The sequence below is a fragment of the Cryptomeria japonica genome, chromosome 9 (genome assembly GCF_030272615.1).
Source record: "Cryptomeria japonica chromosome 9, Sugi_1.0, whole genome shotgun sequence".
Classification (NCBI taxonomy): domain Eukaryota; kingdom Viridiplantae; phylum Streptophyta; class Pinopsida; order Cupressales; family Cupressaceae; genus Cryptomeria; species Cryptomeria japonica.
This window is the reverse complement of record NC_081413.1, coordinates 384,915,186-384,935,444: the sequence shown is the minus strand read 5'-3', so window position 1 is coordinate 384,935,444 and position 20,259 is coordinate 384,915,186. Positions and strand designations below refer to the sequence as shown.

Below are 20,259 nucleotides of genomic sequence, written 5' to 3'. Positions count from 1 at the left end.
TGGGTAAATTCCACTAACAAGTAAGGGCTCTCCTTGGGTCTAATTTGAGATATCAGACTTAATTTCTCTGATGTAAGGTCTGATTTGGCTCCAAACCTTAGCGCTTGACTGTAGGAGGGTGTATTTCCTGCTATAGGCTGTACAACTGATGCTGGAGGTCTAAATTGAGTGTTATCTGCCACCCAAGGTCTGGATTTGTAATCTGCACAATGAATATACTCCTTTCCAAACTGAAACCAGTCAATGTGCACAGAATTCAACCCTCTTTTGAAATGATTTTTCTGAATTGTGAATTGCAATTGTAACCTGGGTTTTCGTCTAGCTACCTAATCTGCCAAGAGTTTTCGTTCTTGGAAGCCAATCTTCTATAGAATACTCCTTTCTAGAGCTCCCACCTGTTGCTGATGTAAAAAATAAACCTGAATATGTCTCAAATGGCTACCTTTTCCTTCTTCTATTCACTTTTTTTCCCAACCCTAACCCTAATTTCGAATTAGGCTTCTCATTTCATGTATTAACAATGTTTTATTTCACATACAATGCCTTCGCTTGGTTCCAATTAAGCCAAGGGTCTATTTTATAATAATATAAAATGGCCCCATTTTACGTTATAACTTGGTAATTGTAACTTCTAGGTAAATGTGCCCCATGGGTACTTTATTATATATTGTAATATAAAGTGATTATAATAATTCACTTTATAATTATTTATTTAGCCCAACTTAGGAAATATTTAAATATTTCCCAATTTATTCATAAAATGCTCAAATGAGCTCAAAACTAAAAACTGCTTGTAGCCACCTGACTATGAAGGATGCCTGAACCTCATAGTCCAACTGATAGTTCTCCCCTAAAATCTAGGGATGCTCCTATAAAGTAGGAGACTGGACTTGTCAACCCGAAATTGAATCCCAATGGTCCTCTTCTGCTGTGTGCACCTCTGGAAGGTCTGTCAGTGAACTGGGAGTTCCTCCTAAAAAATAGGAGATGCTCTCAAAGTCTCCAAAACGTTCCCAGAGGTCTCCAAATGCCCTATAGACCACTCCCAGTCAATCCCTAAAAAGTAGGGATCCTTCCTAGATTTTAGGAAACTGCCGTCAATTGCTCCAAACTGCCTGAAAAGCTCATGCATGACTCTCTAAGCCCCTGAGTTGGTTCCCTTCACACTTTGCTGGCCTACGGGAACTAGATAATAGACCGACCCTGCTAGAAATGCTGTTACTAAGGAAGGGCAAAAATTGGGGACATGACATCTTGTAGACATATCATTAGACTGTTACTGTAAAGACCCACCCTATTCTGATCATCTGCAAAATTCTGATTTTTGCCTTTTTTTTCTTATTTTTTGTGTTCTATGTATTTTCTGATTTTTTTTTCTGAATTTTGCAATTTTCTGATTTTTTTGTAGTTTTTTGCTTGGGTTTTTGCAGTTGAATGGAAAAATAAAGTTAGTCAATGCCGGAAATGGAAAGACAACAAAGTGCATAACATAAATAGAAGGAATTATGACTTTATTGAAGATAAACGGACATTAACACACCTGATCTAGGCATGTGCAGGTCTGAACATGATTAATGCATGGCTTGGAGGGCACAATTAACTGAAATTATTCTCCATAATGGACTCATCTTGGACTGATCTGCTTCCTACGGGGTCTGATCCGAGATTCCTTAGGTCTGATTTGTCTTTTCAGAACTGATACAGATCTGTTCTGCTGTAAACTATGCTTGAAAACCCCATGCCCAAGTAGAAAATGCTGCAATATGGCTCCAGGCAGTGTACAATTTGCTGCAGGTGTTTGGAGTGCTGATGTATAGTGCCAAAATGGTCCAGATCTGCCCTTGGACAGAGAACTCAACAAAATTTCTGATTCTTCTTACTGCAGCAACCTGAAAATGTCCTTAACCCTTTCCTGAATGAAAATGCTGTTTCAGACCTTTGGGAGATCTTCCACTCCTGTAGGTCCCCTTTGAATTGAAGGGTTTTTCGCCCCTACAACTTGTAAATCTGACCTTGTTTGGTAGAGCTGTGAATTTCCAACTCTAACCTATAAAAATGATGCCAAGAATGACCAAATGGAGGCTCCCAATATTACTTTATTCTCCTCAAACCCTAATTGAACCTTTTAGGGTTGCAAACTTTAAATTTATCAAATCATTAATCAGGCCTCCAAGGCTAGTGAACTTTTATGTCCCCCCACCTTCATGATAATAGTGTCTTATTTTTTAAAAACAACTTTCCTCCTACCAGGGCGTACCGTTTCCATGGGCTCATTGAAACATTATTTCCCTTCGCCTCTTTTAAAAACTTGTCCTTACTAGGGAGGCATGCCATGGGGCAGTCTCTTTAATTTTTTAACATTATAAAGTACTTAAACAATAAGTCCTTTGTTTTATTGAATTAAAAACATTAAAGTAAAATTTATAATATTTCTTCCTTATTCCAAAACCATCACTAGGCCATTCCCAACTGAAAACTGATGATGTACCTGGTCCTCGGGTGATGTCTATAATTTGCAGGCCAACTCTTAATCTCCCCCTAAAAAGTAGGAACCCTCCTAAAAAATAGGACTTCGTCTCAGAAGATCAGAAAAGGCTCACAATTCCCCTTGCAAGGCTCTGCAAGCTCTAGGTTGTCCACAAGCGAACTGTTTAAATAATTTATAATATTCAATCACGTTACAAAATAAATTAATTTTTTTTTTAAAATGTCAAATTAGAAAATGTCTTTAAATTGTTTAAACAAAGGCACAAAGAATGGAAATTTATGTAAGATTTAAATGTTACATTCTAGATTTTATAGAAAATTAAAGTATATTTAATCAAGCTCATAGACATTAGAGAATTATTACAGAAAAAAATCTTTTAATAACATTTTTTACTATGTTACTCGGGGACGCGTACTTGGTATTTTTTTCAGGTATCCCCGTCTTGGGGACGTCCCGGGGACAGGGGACTCCTAGGGGATGTCCCCATAAATTCTACATATTGATAGTGAATTTTGACAATGAGCAATTTGACTTTGACTATCAATTTAACACAAATTATGGCATAAGAACTCTGCTAGTTCTTATATGTTAAGGTTCAATAATGTATATGTGCATGCTTTATCCATGTTTTCATATGAATATTTTAAATTTTCCTATATATTTTAATTTTCCCTATTTTTATGTAGCTGTCCCCTTTGCCATCCCCTAGCCATCCCCAAAATTGACGAAAATAATCACCATCCCGGAAACTCGTACCAGTCCCCTGCTGTCCCTGTCCTGGAAACTCGGGTTGTGAAAATGTTGTGTGCCATGAAGGTTTGTGTGGTTTCAAAGGCCTTAATTCGGCTTTGGTTGTAGGGGCTTTGTCCCTAATCCTTGCCAAGTATTGTAGGAATGTGCTAGGGGTGCTGCTTCTGATCCTTGTGAAGGGCGTTGCCCCTTGATCCCCCCACAAGGAGCATTACCCCTTGACCCACACAAGGACCATTGCCTCTAAACCCTCATTAGGGGCATTGCCCCTCAATCGCTAGTCTCCTCTTGTAGATCACCACTAATTATTAGTATCTCTTGTCACATAAGAAACTTGATTACAATGAGGGGCTGATGAGGGATTGGGATCTAATCCTTGAGTGTACTGACTTTGATGTTATTCTTACACAACTTGCCAATAATCTCTTTAGAAGAGGCACCCTCTACATATGACATGGCTAGTGGAAGTAGCATTGAATATTGATTGTAAATTTCATTGTGTATTAACATTTGACAAGCCACCAGATATGAATTTATGAGTTTATTCATTTTTTGCAAATGATGAGGTATTTCAATATATTGTTTATTAGCAATTATAAGTATCATAGTTGAAAAACTCATGAGCAAAATGTCCTTGCATGTAACTTGCCTAAAAACTTGTTGATTTTTATTTGAAATTCGCAGTGACTTTTTTCAAAATTTGTGGCAGTTTTTGATAAAAACTTGCCAAAACTTGCTATACATTCACGATCCGGATTTTTCATGAAAAACTCACTTGAATAAGTAGAACCTCATTTTGCAACCTAATGTTAAATTTTATATACGATTTTAAAACATTTTTATAAACAAAAAGCCACAAACATCTAAATTTGTACTTACGTGATAAAATTGTGAAAATGGCATTCACCATGAAGCTTTGTGTGGTTTCAAAGGGTTTCAATTGGGCTTGGTGGCAGGTGCTCCGCACCTTCAGCCCACCTTGTATTGCAAGAGGTGTTACCCAAGGAATCTGTGAGGGGTGTTGCCCCCAGACCTCCGCAAGGGACATGGCCCCAAGAGACCTGGGGTGTTGCCCCTTGACCCCATTAAGGTGTTGCCTCTAGACCCCCATGAGGGGCACTACCCCTCAACCCCATTGGGGTCTCCATCCCCAAATCCCCACTACTTATTGGGATCTTTTGTCACATAAAAAACTTGATTACAATGAGGGGGTGTTGAGGAATTGGGATATAACTCTCGAGTCTGCTGACTTAGACGTTATTATCACACAACATGTCAATGGTCTCTTTAGATAAAGCAACTTCTACATATGACATGACTTGTGGATGCAGCATTATAACTCACTTAGAGGCTGAACTTATTTTTTGGTCAATGATATGTATTAAATTCTTATTTTGATTTATATGATGGAAATCAGTAATATATTAGACAAATTTAGTAATATATTTTTTTTGAAGAATATTTTTAAATTTTATGTATTTTAATGCATTTGATAAACTTGTCAAGTTATTGCCAAGTCTTCGATTTATTTTGGCTTGCCAAATAATTGTTGAGTCTGTGATTTACAACTATGATAAGTATCACTGTTCACTGTACTTAAAATTTTAATGTATACACACACACACAAGTATTCAGGGAAAAAAATGATGCCGCAACCTCAAACCTGTACCTGTCCCCATACCAGGGTTGGCAACTTAGAATAAAAATATATTGAATCAAGCTTACTGTAACAGTGCATTAGAAATATCACTTAACAACAATGCAGACTCCAATGTTGAGCTGCACACTAAGGGAGGCTCACGACCGGTATGCATAAACAGAGATTGAGAAACAACAAATACCTGAGTTTCACAACAATAATGCAGATCACATGCATGTTCAGATTAACTTTTCTAAATTATGTACAGAAAAATAAATTTCAGAACTTTTCCATTGAGAAGATGGATCATATTTCGGGCTTAGATGGAGTGGCAAGAGTTGATATGAACATAAACAATAAAATTTTATATATTCCACAGTTCATGGGATAAACTGTCAATTTAGTTTTCTCTCTATATCTCTATGCCTTTAAATTTGAGAAACAACACATTTTTGCCCCTTTTCCTACTATTTTTTCTATATTTCTTTTTGAACTTGATTTTTTTTTTTAAATCCTGATTTTTTAAAGAAATCTTATACTTGTGGTTTGCCAATTTTTCCCCCAAAAGATTTTTGCTGCTGTGGCTGTACTTATCATATATTGTCACATATCTTATCTCTTATTCATTCTTATGCGGCAGTACTGTGCTTTGTGAAATATATATCTGTTGTAGAGTTCTCCCAAGTTCAATAACTGAATTGTCTCTTTTCTTATTTGCTGTAATTCCATATTTATCTTACTTTATGTGATTAAAGCAAATAAATAGGACTCGGACTCGACTTGGACTCGGCAAGGCCGACTCGGAGTTAGACTTGGAGTCAGACTCGGTTGGACTCGGGAAAGTGAAAAACTCAAGAAATTTAGAGATTTTTAAAGATTTCAAGCTTGTTCCATGCACCCTTTATTGAATACACCTTAAAGACACAATAACATCATCAAACTCGGCTCATTTGATTACATACACAAGTATACATCAATCACGTAAGCATAAACGCAAATTGTAGCTGAAGAAAATAACAAACATAGATATATAAATATTGTCAAATGTATACAATATTACAAAACTCATGGAATAAGAAATCCATGTCATCATATGATCATCATCAAATGTTCCATACAAATACCAAAGGTAAATACAACGACAAGCCTATGGCTCAGAGGAGCCTGCACCCGCTGGCCCTGGCCCCCTACGAAGACGTCTAAGGTAGGTCTTGGATGATTCGGCAGCCATAGCCGCTCCCCGTGACACCATGCCATGCTCACCAACATCAGGAACATCTGTGTCACTATCTGCTTTTGAATCTCTTGTCTCTGCTCGTGCTCTCTGCTCCTCCTCTACCATGGCTAAACCTCAGCCTCTATATCTACCTGGTTGATCCAATCAGTGTCATCATCATTAAAGACAGCCTTAGGATCTGTCTTAGTGGCCCACTCTGCATCAAGATCAACCTCATCTAGAATTATAGGAGAGATGTCAGCTAATGCATTCTTTCTCATTCTCAGGTGGAGGTTGTAATGAACAAAGATGAGATCATTCATCTTCTCCACGGATAATCTATTGCGCCTCTTGGAGTGTATGTGCTCAAACATACTCCAATTGCGCTCACAACTAGATGGGCTGCATGGTTGGCTCAAGATGTGAATGGCCAACTTCTGAAGATTTGGTGTCATTGGGCCAAAAAAGCTCCACCAATTATTTGAGTTTGAAATGCGAAAAATAAATAAAATTAGTCTCACATAAACTCATTTAACAATATACAATAAAACTAAAATTAAGCCTTACAATTTATTTTTACCTGGCATCATAGTTGTCCTACTTTCTTTGGCAATAGGACGAGAGAAGGTCTCCCCTTGTGCATTTGAGAACAACTTTAGCTCTCGAATAAGCTTTGTCTGAGTAGAACCAGCAGGTGCCATCTTCTCCATGATTGAGTATAGCCCATTAAGGACCTCCACATCAGCCTTGAAAGTAGGGCTAAAATGGAATGCCGGATTCAGATAATAGGTTGCTGCATGGATGGGCCTATGAAGCTAATGATGCCATCTCCTATCAATGATCTCCCAAATGGGACCATACTTGCTCTCATCTCCTCCATAGACGGATTTGATGCCCTCCTTCGCCCTATCCATGCCGTCATATATGTAGGTGTAATATCCCCCTTAATTTTTTCAATTATTTCATTTTACAATCAACACAATCACCCGTTAGGGTTAAAAAATGAAATCCCAATACTACTGAAAGTAACCCTTTCCACCTTTTGATCACCGAGAGCCTAATCTGGGAGGGTGAGAGCATGTAGTGTTGAGGGGATCGTTAGATGCAAGAAACTGAAATTGATTACAATACTTGGGTGGCAAGCCAGCCCCTTTCACTTTTCAGCGAAATAATGAAAATACTAAAAGATCATTAGGTGGTAAACCAGCCAAGGACAAACCAAGAAACTGAAAAAACAATCACTCAACGGCTTATCCAGCGAGAGGACTAGAAATGAAATTACAATCAACTCTACCGCATATGCAGTGGGAGGACAATATTACAATATTCAAAATAGGCGGCAAAGCCAGCCTCTTCCACTTATGCAGTGGGACTAAGAGCAATAATCCAATTAGATAGCTGTTAGTACTACTAACCTACTTTACAATGCACAATATGGATTACAATTTAAGGGAAATCACTATTCCAAAGATAGGCGGCAAGGCCAGCCTCTTCCACTTATGCAGTGGGACAAGAGAGAACAATAGAAATTGCTGATAGTACTACTACCAACATTACAATATGAATCATAGCATATAAGAGTGATGAACCAAGTGCAATAACATGACCAACAACTCCAAATGAAACCAAGTCATTTCTCTTCACACCAATGAACTCACACACCCCAAAACCAACTCCAAACACCAAAAACTGTAATTCTGATATAATCCCAGCACGCTGAAAACACACAGACCAACAACACCAAATCCCACTAAATCACTCACAACTCACCCAATTCTTAACCAAATGACACGAAACTAAAAGCAAATGATCACTAGGAGGTAGGCGATCATTCCTAGGACAACAAAACATGGCAAACCGACCCTGATAATTTATGCATGCATTACAAAGCGCCTAGTCACATGGTACGACCAGCTAAGGTACGATTTTGCAAAAATAAAATCCAAAACACCATTTTAAGCTCTATAAACTTGCAAAATGAATCGCCTAAACCATAAAGAATATAGATGAAATACCCAAAACGAGGAAAATGACACACTGAGACTTGCTACCAAAAATACACTTCAACACACACCGCGACCAACAACAAGAACAATCAGAAATCCACACAAATCTTCACCACATTGAGCCCAATCTGCTCCTTTGGATGAGAAATAGTCATACATTCAGCTAGGTGCTATCTTTCAAGCACGAAATTGAGGCACTAAGAGGCATGCATCCCTTGAAGTAAGAATCTGACGACATTTCGACAACACTTTGTTATCATAACAAGATTGGATATCCAAATGAGAGCCCAAGGCCTATATTTATAACTTTTTGCCAGCCAAATTCAAATTTCAAATTCCACTCAAATGGCGCCCAAATTCCATTACATTTCATTTCACCCCTTAGGCGTTGCATTTCATATTTTCCCATTAGCAAATGGCGTCCAAACATGACCCCTCTTAAGTCGAAATTTTGGAGATAACATAAAGTATATAGAATAATAATAATGCATTGTATTTTGGTGTCCAACAAGGGGGTGAAATAATTCGCCAAAGTAGACTTAGGATAGAATTATTATTTTCTCCTTTTCCTAAGTCGTCCATCCATAAAATAATCAAATATTAAAACCTTATGCCTTAGGTATTAATATATTAAAAATACCTTCTCCTCAAATACTGATTATTGCCAAATTGAGCTGGAGACTGAAGTGCTGGAAATCACCAAAATTGAACTGAGTTGGAGCTCTGAACTGAACTGCTAAAAATAGTCATTTGAGTTTGAACACAGGATCCTGCCAAAAATAACACTGTCAGACATAGCCACTGAGCTGAGTTGCAGAACCGCTGCCAAAAATAGTACTTACTAAATAGAGTACTACTAAAAATAGCAAGTGTGTCAAAAGTCATTTTCATCACATTTTGAGCAGGCAGTCATGACTTATTAAAAATAGTAAGTCCGGAAATCATCTCCAAAGAATTTACATGTCAAATCACGCTGGAGCTCTCAAAAAACCCAGAAAATCCCTATAAAGAAAACAGTCGTCGGCTTTAGCAATTTACTAAAAATAGTAAATTCTGAAATCTTTTCTGATTGGAATGCATGTCATACCATCCTGAAGCTCACAAAAAACCCAGAAAGAATGTAGAGAGCAAACCGTAGAACTTCTGCAAACACCTCTCTGAAAACCTTCCCGAAGACAAAAACCCTAATTTAGTCTCTGATTAGCTTATGGGTTTGCATAATAGGCTAAGACTCCATCCATCACTCTAGAACTGAGAAGGGGACATTACAATAGCCCATTGCGGGCTTTTCTCCATCCGTAACTCGCAACAAAACCACCAAGGGCTTAACAAACTGCAAAATTGAAAATATTGTGTAATTTAGAAAAATGAGCAAATAAGAGAATAGGATGAATAAGTTATAAAACAAAAAGTTAAATTGTAGAATTTATAAAAAATTTACCTTCACTATCTCATCAGAAGGGATCCAAAAGTCTCACTCATCAAAAATGCAGTTTGCCATATCTTTCCCTGTAGGGGTGGCAACATAGGATGAGGAAGACCACTCCTCACCAACAATCATACGTCTCAAGGCCGACTTACAGCGAAGCATGGACTGCAATGTGATGAAGTTTGTAGCAAATCTTGTGATTCGTGGATGAGCTAACTCCTTCTGCTCCGTGTATTGTCTCATAAGAGCCAACACCCATGAATGATTATATACAAATTTGCACACATTTCTCGCCCTTTCTACACATCTCTTTACCCATGGGAGTTTTCCAATATCCTCCATGAGGTCAATGCAATGGGCGACACATGGAGTCCAAACTATAGATGGGTGCCTCTCCATCAATAGTCTACCTGCAACAACATAATTTGTTGCATTGTAATTAATGAAGTTACAAAATAGTAATTAATTTGCAAACACAATTAGTTTGTAATCAAATGTTTACCTGCAACAACATAATATGCTGCATTGTCGGTCACCACCTGTACCACGTTCTCCTCACCCACCTCATCAATCACCTCCTCTATCTGCTCTATCTGCTCACATAGGTAAGTGGCATTCTTGCAATGGGCGGAGGCATCAATGGACTTGATGAAAACGGTGCCCCTTGAAATAAAAAAATAAAGCAAGATCAATGATCATTGAATAAATCATTAAATGAAAAATAAAAAATTAATGACTAAATGAAACTAAAATTTATCAATCACTTGCGGAAGAAACAAGAAAATTAAGGAGAGTTCTATTTCTCCTATCCGTCCAACCATCAGTCATGATGGTGCAACCTTTAGTGCTCCATATTTGGCGTTGTTCACCTAATTCCTTCTTCACATCATTCACCAATTGAGTCAAAATGGGTCCCCTCAAATCAGACTCAGAAGGGGCTTTGAACCCCGCCCCGCATATGGTAAGGGCATCAACCATTCCTTGCCAATAAGGAGACCTGTCACAAATAAATTAAATGAGATAAGTTAAGTATGTACTATGTAGTATGCACGGGAAAGAATAAAACGAAGAATCAAAGTATAAAAATTAAAACAATCAAACATAAAACATTCACCTGGCTGTAAAGAATGGAACACTGCCGTAGACCCAAAACCTGCCAACTGCCATTTTAGCGGCATCATGGACGTCCTTGTTCCAATCCATGCTCTCAAGTGACTGTTGGGACCCAGGGGTAGTGCGAGGCGCAAAGAAGGTATCCAACTTAGATTTACTAATTCTAGGTCCAATGCTAACACTCCCACTACCACTGGCAGTGGTAGGAACATGAGTATTGGCACCTGCAGAAGCAGTAGGACCAGCAGTAGCATGGTGAGTGGGATGATATGGAGGCATGGAAGAAGGCCCTCCAACACAACCTAAAGCTGTCCCACTTCCAATGGCCGCAAGATCATCCTTTTGCTTCTTTTTGTTTTCAATTGCTTCAACCATTACATAGCACTCGTGTATGGCCTCAGTTGTTGCTTCAATGCATCGATTGGCATCATGCCCACGCACACCAGCAATATGGTATTTCAATCTATATATGCCTCCATGGAATATTGTTTTGTAAAAAAAACACTTTGTCTGCCCCTTTTTTTGCCTTGGAAAATCCTCATGAAATTTCCAAGCAGGGTCCTTTCTAATTGGGGGTTTAGAAGAAGACATTGTATGATAGTTTTGTGAAACTTGAGGCAAATAAGAAAGTGAAGGTTGCTGCAATAAGAGTCATAAGACATTACAAATACAAAAACAATTTAATACATTCATTCTTTGTAGTGAATTCATTCTCATTGTACATTTTTTTCAAAAAATCTTAGGGTTTGTAAATTTAAAAAAAAAAAAGAGTAGGGTTTGATCAAAATTTCAAACCCTATTTTAAAATAATTTTTTTACAAACCCTACATACAACTCTACATAGTAACATACAAAAGATTTTGGAGTTTTTTTTTAAAGCAGTAGCTCTTTCATTCTGAGAAACAACTCTTCTGGTCTGAGAAGTAGCGTTTTTGGTTATATAAATAGATTCTTTTGTGATTTAGCTTAGGCTGATTATGTATTAATTGCATTTTATCTATTGCTAAGTTGTTGGGCTATCTTTATATATTTTTAAGCATTAGTTAGCATCCTTGTGGTCTGGAAGACACCAGTTGGAATGCCATGGCCATTGGCTTTTCTTATGGTGTCTGTCAAAACTTCTTTTTTTCTACCTGTGAGACTTATTGACTTACCTGAATGCAATGAAACAATTCGAATGAAAGGATATGACTTATACAATGAAAAAAGGTCATGCAGCCAGTTTAAGCAATACAAAATATACTGATCTGTCTTCTAATTTTGGTACAGATATGCGATTGTGCGTGATATGACTGCTGCAGGCCTTGGTTTGAATAAGTTCTGCTATGCTGGCCTTATAACTGCATTTAAGAACAGACAACCCGTAACAGAAGAGACTACCTCCAAGGTTGTACCTCTTCTGAGGATTTTCAGAGTGAAGGTTATTTTTGTTTGTTTTCTTCTCATCTAACAATCTGTTGTACATTGTCCTGATTTTTTATGTTTTATCTTTGCGTTTTAAAGATTATTGAATTAGTCAAGCAGTCAAAAGGTTGGTCATCTGTAGAAGCTTCAAGTGGAACTGGAGATTCTGGAATGCTTAGTGTAACTGAGGAAGAACTATACAATATTCCTGCTGCTGAATTTGTACACCGGCGTAGCTTTATTAACAGGCAATTAACTGTTTATCATACTGCTCTACATGCTTGTGCCGATCTGGGAAGTAAGGAGGTATGCCATCCTGGCTGAAATGGAAAAATGATCTATCAACTTTCTGCTTTAAGCTTGTCAGCTGTTTTTATAAAACCCTTGCCGAAATGGAAAAATATTCGTCAAAGCTTCTGGTTGAAGGGTTTCTTTGAGACATATCTGCTTTTATTTCAATTTGAATTATAGAAATTTAAAAATGATGTATTTGAAGTATCATGTTATTAGCATGAAAACAAAAACATAATACAATTTGTTGTGCAGATATCCTATGCTACATTAAGTTTTAAGGATGAGAAGACCAGAAGGGGAGTGCTTTTCAGGGGATGGCAGAGTGAACAGTGATAAGAAAAGTACATTTACAATATTTAACATTATAACTGACCACCCAATATTGAACTGTATACCAAAAACATTAAATTAAACTTATTGGAATTTCTGAAGTTTGAGCACTGAGTGCCATGTTATATATCTACGCCAAAATGCTGTAACATTATGCAATGTATATAGTATTTTAACTTCTAATGCAGTCTAGTTTATGGTGTTTATTGAAAACCTGCCTAAACTATAGCAGCCGACTTAAGTATCACATTTTACATGCAACATGGAGATAAAAATCCAACTAGAAACAAATTTATTTTTCCTTCTGTAGCTCTCAAATAACATGCTTGAGAAAAACAAGGGTTTAAGGGCTATAGGAAAATTTCCCAGGTCTAAAGAAGCTGCTGAATGACTGTTCAAGTGAGCTAATCTTGATTGAAGTTCTGGCTATGTCTCTGGTTTTGTGCTAATGATACATTCTTCTTGGTTTGCAATGGCAAGATTAGCAAGCAGGTCTGCTTCTTGTTTTCCTTTGCAATAAGCATGTTGTTTTGTGAATTGATCCAAAGGATCCAAAAATTGACCATCTTCCTGAAGAATAGTAGTTAGTCTCCAATTGAGGGTGTCTCTTTTCCTTATGGCATTGACAATTATCATTGAATCTCCTTCCACATGCACAGACAACAAACCATTAGTTTTGCAAATCTGGAGGTCAAGCATGAGTGTTTGTGCCTCGGCTTCCTTGTTGGTACCATTTTGGAGCTTTTTAATCTATTACCAAAGAGGGCTTCATCTATATTTTTGCGGGGAAAATCCTTCTATTTTGTTCCTTCCAAACTTCCCAAATGAGAATAGATGGCCTTACAACCCATTTTCATGAGAGTACTAATCCTTTCTTGATTATTGGCTAGGACCTGGATAATGCCAAGATATCATTTGGAAAAGCCCCATACCATCCTAGTTTTGTGGAGAGCCATTAACAAATATCTTTATGAAAGCGTAACTAAACAATAGATGATTGACTGATTCCTCTTAGCAACTGTATAAAATGCACTTTGAAGGGCCAACAAAACCAAGCTGTTTGAACTTTGAACTGTTCAGCGGCTAGAAATCTTTTGTGCATTGCAGCCCAAGCAAAGGAGCCTGCTTTGGGTAGATGTGCTTTGTTCCAGCACAAACTTGTGGGGCAGCCCTCCTTTGGCATTGATTAGCCTAATTTCATTGTGTATTGGCTAGTTTTTGTGCAGCTCCACCTAATTGAGTTTAGGATTTCCTTGATGAAAACTTCCTTGTTGCAAAGATCCCTTTCAATCCTAGAATTTGGTCCTCTGGGATACCCAGTCCCCTTGGATACTTACACTTCCATTACAAACATCTTTTTTCTTTGTTTCTTCCAGGTAATTGTGGACCTTAAAACCAAGGTTACCCCAAGTTTCCGGGATGGGGACGGTAGGGGACGGCGGGACGCGTTTCCGGGACGACAAATTTTTTTGCCAATTTTGGGGACGGCAGGGGACAGCAAAGGGGACGGCTATATAAAATATAGGAAAAATTTAAAATATATAGGAAAATTTCAAAATTCTAAAGCATGCATATATAGTATATACTATATACTATATACATTATATATTCATATGAAAACATGGATATAGCATGTGTATGATACTATGAAAAGTTGAAAACATTTTAGAATGTAAATTCTGAACATACAACATTGTTAATACTCAATTATAGTCAATAGACAATATCAATATGGAATTATGCATTCATAAATCAGAATTTCAGTTCATTCACATTGTCAATATGCATATCATAATAGATATTAAACTTTAAAGAAATAACATACAAAATGTCAAAATGCCCAAAGGCTACACTGCTGCCATATAGTTGCATTGTCAATTACAATATGAAAATCAAAATAGTACTCAGTAAAACAGAAACTAAATACAAAAAAGCAAAGTATAATGCTGCCCCTAAACTGCTTCTCCTAACATTGCATCAAAATCAGAGTCCTCTGAGTCGCTCCCACTGTCATGGTCTACATCCACCTCATCCAATGGAATCCCAACCAATCCCTGTGTTGTCTCCTCCTCATCAACCTGGGCCACATCTTCGGGATCAACATCCCATCGCAAAGCTGGAGTCTGTCGATACTCTGGAGTCTGTCGATCCTGAAGTCGAAGAGCACTATGCACAGCTACTAGCTTCTCCGCTCGTCTAGAGGTAAGTCTATTCCTCTTGATAGAGTGGATAAAGCCATATGTGGACCAATTCCTCTCTGTAGCAGAGGAACTAGCAACCTGTGAAAGTAGGCGAGTGGTAAGCGGTTTCAATTGTGGTGTATCTCTCCCATGCCATGTCCACCATCCAATAGGGTCTTTTTGGGCTAATATGGCTATGTCCAACCTCACCTGTGGTTTACTCAATGTAGGACCACGAAAATTTGTGAAGTCAAGGAATTGTGCACGAAGTATGGAAGCCTGCTCCTCTGTATATATCTTATCAATTGCCCGTGTGAACCCATCTAAAACCTCATCATCATCACATGGAAGCACCCTTCCATCCTTTGGTGCATACCATTTCGGATTCAATGCATAGGCTGCCATATGAAGCGGGGTGTTCATTATGTTCCACCTTCGTGTCACAATGGGCCTGATATGCTGCTCATAGACCTCCAAAGTAGGATCCTTATCCGAAATTGTTTGCTTAATCTTCCCAAGCATACTGTCAAATGTCTCATATATCTCTCCAAGACTAGGAGAGTCTGTATCAGCATATTTGATGACATTTACAATAGGAGAAATGATAGAGCAAAGGTATCTGCAAGTGCAAAGTTCAAAATATTAAAACTAGAATATGAAAATCAGCAATCTAATTTTTATTTTTTAAAACAATCAACAATTTAATAATAAAATCGGCAATGTCTTATCTCACAGTGGACCACCAATTGTCATCAAGGATCTTTTGTTTGGTAGATTTTCCTTCAGTAGAGTTTGATTCCCGCCATCTAGTCCACTCAGGATTCACCACCATCAATTGTAGAGGATCATGCACCTCAAGCATCCTCTCCAACAAGATGAAGTAAGTAGCATACCTATATTCATTAAAATTAAAATAATAAAAAAATAAGTGGCATATCTATATTTTATTCAAAGAGAATTAAAATACAAAATTGGAAGTTTGATACAATATTAAGAGGCATTAGCAGTAGCACACCTTGTTTCAATGGGTTTGAGGAACTCCTTCTTTGAAAATGATCTAAAGAGAGCAAGTGAGGTGTGGTGGTTGCAAATGAACATTTGAATGTCTCTAGCTTCTTCCACCGCATGCTTCACCCAATCTATTTTTCCTATGTCTTTCAATGCATTGTTTAATGCATGAACACAACATGGGGTCCAAAAGATGTGCTTGTAAGCACCCTCCACCATCATACCAGCTGATTTGCACACACGTGCTGAATCAGTAATCACCTGTACAACATTAGCTGCCCCAACCTCCTCTATGGCATCTCTCAAAATACTAAACTGGAACTTTGCATCCTTACGCTTCCCTAAACAATCCACAGCTTTTAGAAAATAAGAACCAGCAGGGCATGTGACAATGATATTGATGAGTGGACGATGTCTAACATCAGTCCACCCATCACTCACAATAGAGCAACCAGTCCTCATCCAAGTTCGTTTCATATCCTCCATTAACACATTAATCTTGGAATATTCTTTGTCTAAGATAGTAGTCCGTAGCTTATGATCTCCCGGGGGGGTGGCTGTGGGACCGAAATTGGCTATATCCATGAACATTTCTTTGAAGTAAGAGGAGCGTGCCACATTAAATGGGATGGCATTAGCAAAAAGAATCTACCTACAGATGACTCTAAAGCTTCACGTCCTTTTACATTAAACAAAGCTTCTACTGACCCTCCCTTCCCACTACCCATCTTCCTCTTTCCTCTTGCCCCAATTTGACTACAACTAATAGTGGATGTCGTAGGCCTAGATACTTGTGAAGATGCAAAAGAAGGTGTTGGGACTGCACCACCTTGTTTTCCCATTTCTGCCTCCATATGCAATCTATGACACTCTACCCTCTCCTCATCGTTTAAATTTGGACAAGATGTGACCCCATGGCATGGAAGACCCAAAAAGTGAGATTTTACCCTTGTGTAGCTGCCCCTAAAATCTTTCAAACAAACATGGCAATCCCACACCCTACTACCTCCAGAAGATTTTTTCCCTTCACCCCTAGGCCTAGGTGTAACATATTGGAGAAGAGGTTTGTTTTTATTTAAAGGGCCCTTTGCATATGTTTCCATAATTTTTGAAGGGCATTTAAATATGCTAGGTTGCTGCCCACTACTTCTAGATTTCTCAACACTTTCACTTGTATTTCCACCAACCACTTCCACTTCATTGTCAGTACTACTGTCACTCCCATGGCTGCTCATTGTTTTGTATTTTGATTCTTTGAATGAACTGATAAAATACCAAAAAAAAAAGAAAAAATCAGACATTTCTCATAATATATGCTAATTGCTAAAAGATTAAATTGATTAATAGATTATTAATATTTAATTATAATATTATAATAATTAACAATATGAATATATGCCCTAAAACTAGAATCTGGTTTTTAAATTTTAATTTGTTATTTGTTAATGTTGAATGGATACAAAGTAACAAAAGCCTTCAAAAAAAATTAAAAATCACATACTTGTGGCTGTCAAAAGACTCAAAACCCTACAAATGCCCCCCCCAAAAATATTTCAATCTGCTGTGGCTGTCAAAACCCTGCAAATGCCACCATAAGTCTCCACCGAAGCACCAAACCTGTCCTATTTCCGTCGGCTGCGGGCTGCACAAACAGGGCGTTTTTAACGTTTTACTGTTTTAGGGCGTTTTTAACGTTTTAGGGCGTTTTTATGTTTGCCGTTAAAAATTTTAACGATATTCATATCGTTATGTATTTCAGTATTTGCCTTGGCAGTTTGCGTTGGGTTTTAAGTATTAACTTTTTGTGCTATGTGCTGCGATAGCCGATATTCATATATCATATATGATATATATCATATACGATATAATCATATATGATATATATCATATACGATATATATCATATATGATTATATTGTATATGATATATCATATAAATTATTAATTATACAATTAAATTTCTTAACCTTTCAGTCCTATATTAATTTTTAAACAAAGACGTAAGTTATAAATTTACGTTTTTATATTTTAATTTTATATTTATTAATTTATAAATTATAATATGAATTTCAATTAATATAATAATATTTAATATTTATATTTATAATATGAATTAATCAAAATTTTAAACGTTTGATATATATTATTATTATAAAATTAATAATTATTAATTATGAATTTCAATTAATCGATTAAATTAATAAATTTAAAATTTATTAATTATTTTTAATTAATGTTTATTGTTTTCTTTTAATTTTTTTTATTTTTAATATTATTAATAACAATTTGAATAAATAAAAAGCCCAATATTAGAAAAAAAAAAAAAAAATTGAAAATTTCAATTTTTTAATATTTTTTATATTTTTTAAAGGCCTTAAATATGGGGGACGTCTGGGCGTCCCCGGGACGGATTGGGGACGTCCCAGCCGTCCCCTTCCGTCCCCGGGACGTACGGACGTCCCCCCGAACTAGGGCAGGCGTCCCCCCGTTTCGGGGACGTCCCCTAAAAAAAAAAGCCAATTTGGGGACGGGGGGAAACGTCCCCTGGCCGTCCCCGAGTCCCCGAAACGTCCCCGGGACGAGGACGGGGGTTTTCAGGTCGGGGACGCGTCCCCGGGTAACCCTGCTTAAAACCCCTAGTAAAAGAAAGGATTTCTATGTCTTCAGATAACTCCTCCCTATTAGGTAGCACTGCATACCTGCTCCATGAGTCCTCCTAGAAGTGTGAAGTGTCTCTGTTGAAACTCCGTTGTGATGTGATTTGTAACCAGTGATTTTCAAGACAGTAAAAGGTAGGCTTCTCCCGGAGCTGAACTCAATTACTATTCTGGGGCTATAGCTTCTATACCGTAACCTAGAACTTCGAATTAGGCAGGCCCCCCCAACCCTTCGGCTACGTAACATGGGTGGGTGGGAAGATAGCCGTTGGGTGGCAGTAAAAGGTTCAACAAGTGTGACACTCTGGGGTGGTTATTGATTGTCAAAATTTGATTGGGATTAGAATCATCTAAATGTTTATGCTGGACAATTTTCGCTGGCTCAGTGTATAAACCCCATATCAGTTTAATCATAATGACAAGTATCTTTTCGACAGTTAGTTGCTTCTTAACTAGCCCCATCTTTAGGAGAGACAGTCTCCTAGGCTATTAGCCAAAAACATTTTCTTTGTTCCCTTGCCCAAAAAAAGTTATAATATCCTTTCTTAAAGAATTGCAAGACAGTTTTAGGACTTTTACATTAAACAAAAAAATATGGGGATACCTGAGATCATTGATTTAAGCATTAATATGCTGCCCACAAAGGAGAGTCATTGGGCTTTCCTTGATTGCATTTTGCTCCTGCATGTGTCTAGAATAGGCTGCTACAGTGCTGCTTTACTACCCCCACCAAATAATGGAATACCAAGGTGCTTATTTCAGAGCGAGCCTATCTTGAATCTCTGGATTTTATATATCAATTTTGGATCGTAGCACTAACATTAAAAAAATATTTCTGACTTTTCCTTGTTGATTATCTAACTCGAGGCTTTAGAGTAGATGGATATGTCATATGACTACGTCAACTTGAAACTCCTCTTCCTTTGTGGCCTCACCAAAAAGGATTGTGTTGTCTGCAAATTGCTGATGTTATATGGCTTCAATGCCTTTTGTAATTATGATATCTCTCCACACCCCATTAAGTTGTTCCCTCATAATTTCATAGGCCAAAGCTTTAGCCATTAAAATGAAAAGAAAGGGGTAAATGGGATTCCCCTATCTTAATCCTCTCAATGATTCAAAAAATCCCACAGGGTTCTCGTTGTCTAGAATGGAATAGCAAGGATTTGAAATACATGAATATACTTATTCTAGCCATTCTTTGCAAAGGCCCATTTTTCTTTGATCTTCATAAGAAGTCCTCTAATCAACTTTGTTCCTATTTGTGCTTATGTCTAAATTGATCAACATTCCCGCACCTTTTTTATGTATGGTTTCGTGAGCTATAGTTATACCATCTAAAATTGCTCTGCATGGAACACGACCACTTTGTTATTCTGAAATTAAAATTAGGAGAAGCACTTTTAAATGGTTTGCCATGGCCTGCAAAATGATTTGTAGATGGTATCACATAATGAGATAAGTATATAATTATTGAATGAGTTTGTTTCCGCTTTTGTAGGGATCAGAGCAATGAACGTAAATTGTTTATAAGTCTTTCAGCATCTTTCTGTCTCCTCGACTCTTCCGGTGCTGCATACATATCTTTGTGAATAATTTCCTAGCATTTGTGAAAGAAGCATGTTGAGAAACTGTCGGGCCCTGGAGCCTCATATGGATGGAGTTGGGAAACTGCCAAATTAATCTCTTCTGTAAAAGGGGTGGTTAGCATCTGATTGTGTTCAGTGGTTACCAAACGTAGGGAA

The 20,259-nt window shown here is 37.5% G+C and overlaps 1 protein-coding gene across 2 annotated transcripts in view; it reads left to right on the top strand.

Annotated features, from left to right (window-relative positions):
* Window positions 1–20,259, top strand: part of LOC131072739 (pentatricopeptide repeat-containing protein At4g35850, mitochondrial) — a 254,154-nt gene that overhangs the window by 127,223 nt on the left and 106,672 nt on the right. For both annotated transcript variants that reach the window (XM_058009014.2, XM_058009006.2), the window contains exons 6-7: window positions 11,911–12,028; window positions 12,145–12,351. In XM_058009014.2, coding sequence (XP_057864997.1) covers window positions 11,911–12,028; window positions 12,145–12,351 — 325 coding nt within the window. The remainder of the gene's footprint in view (window positions 1–11,910; window positions 12,029–12,144; window positions 12,352–20,259) is intronic.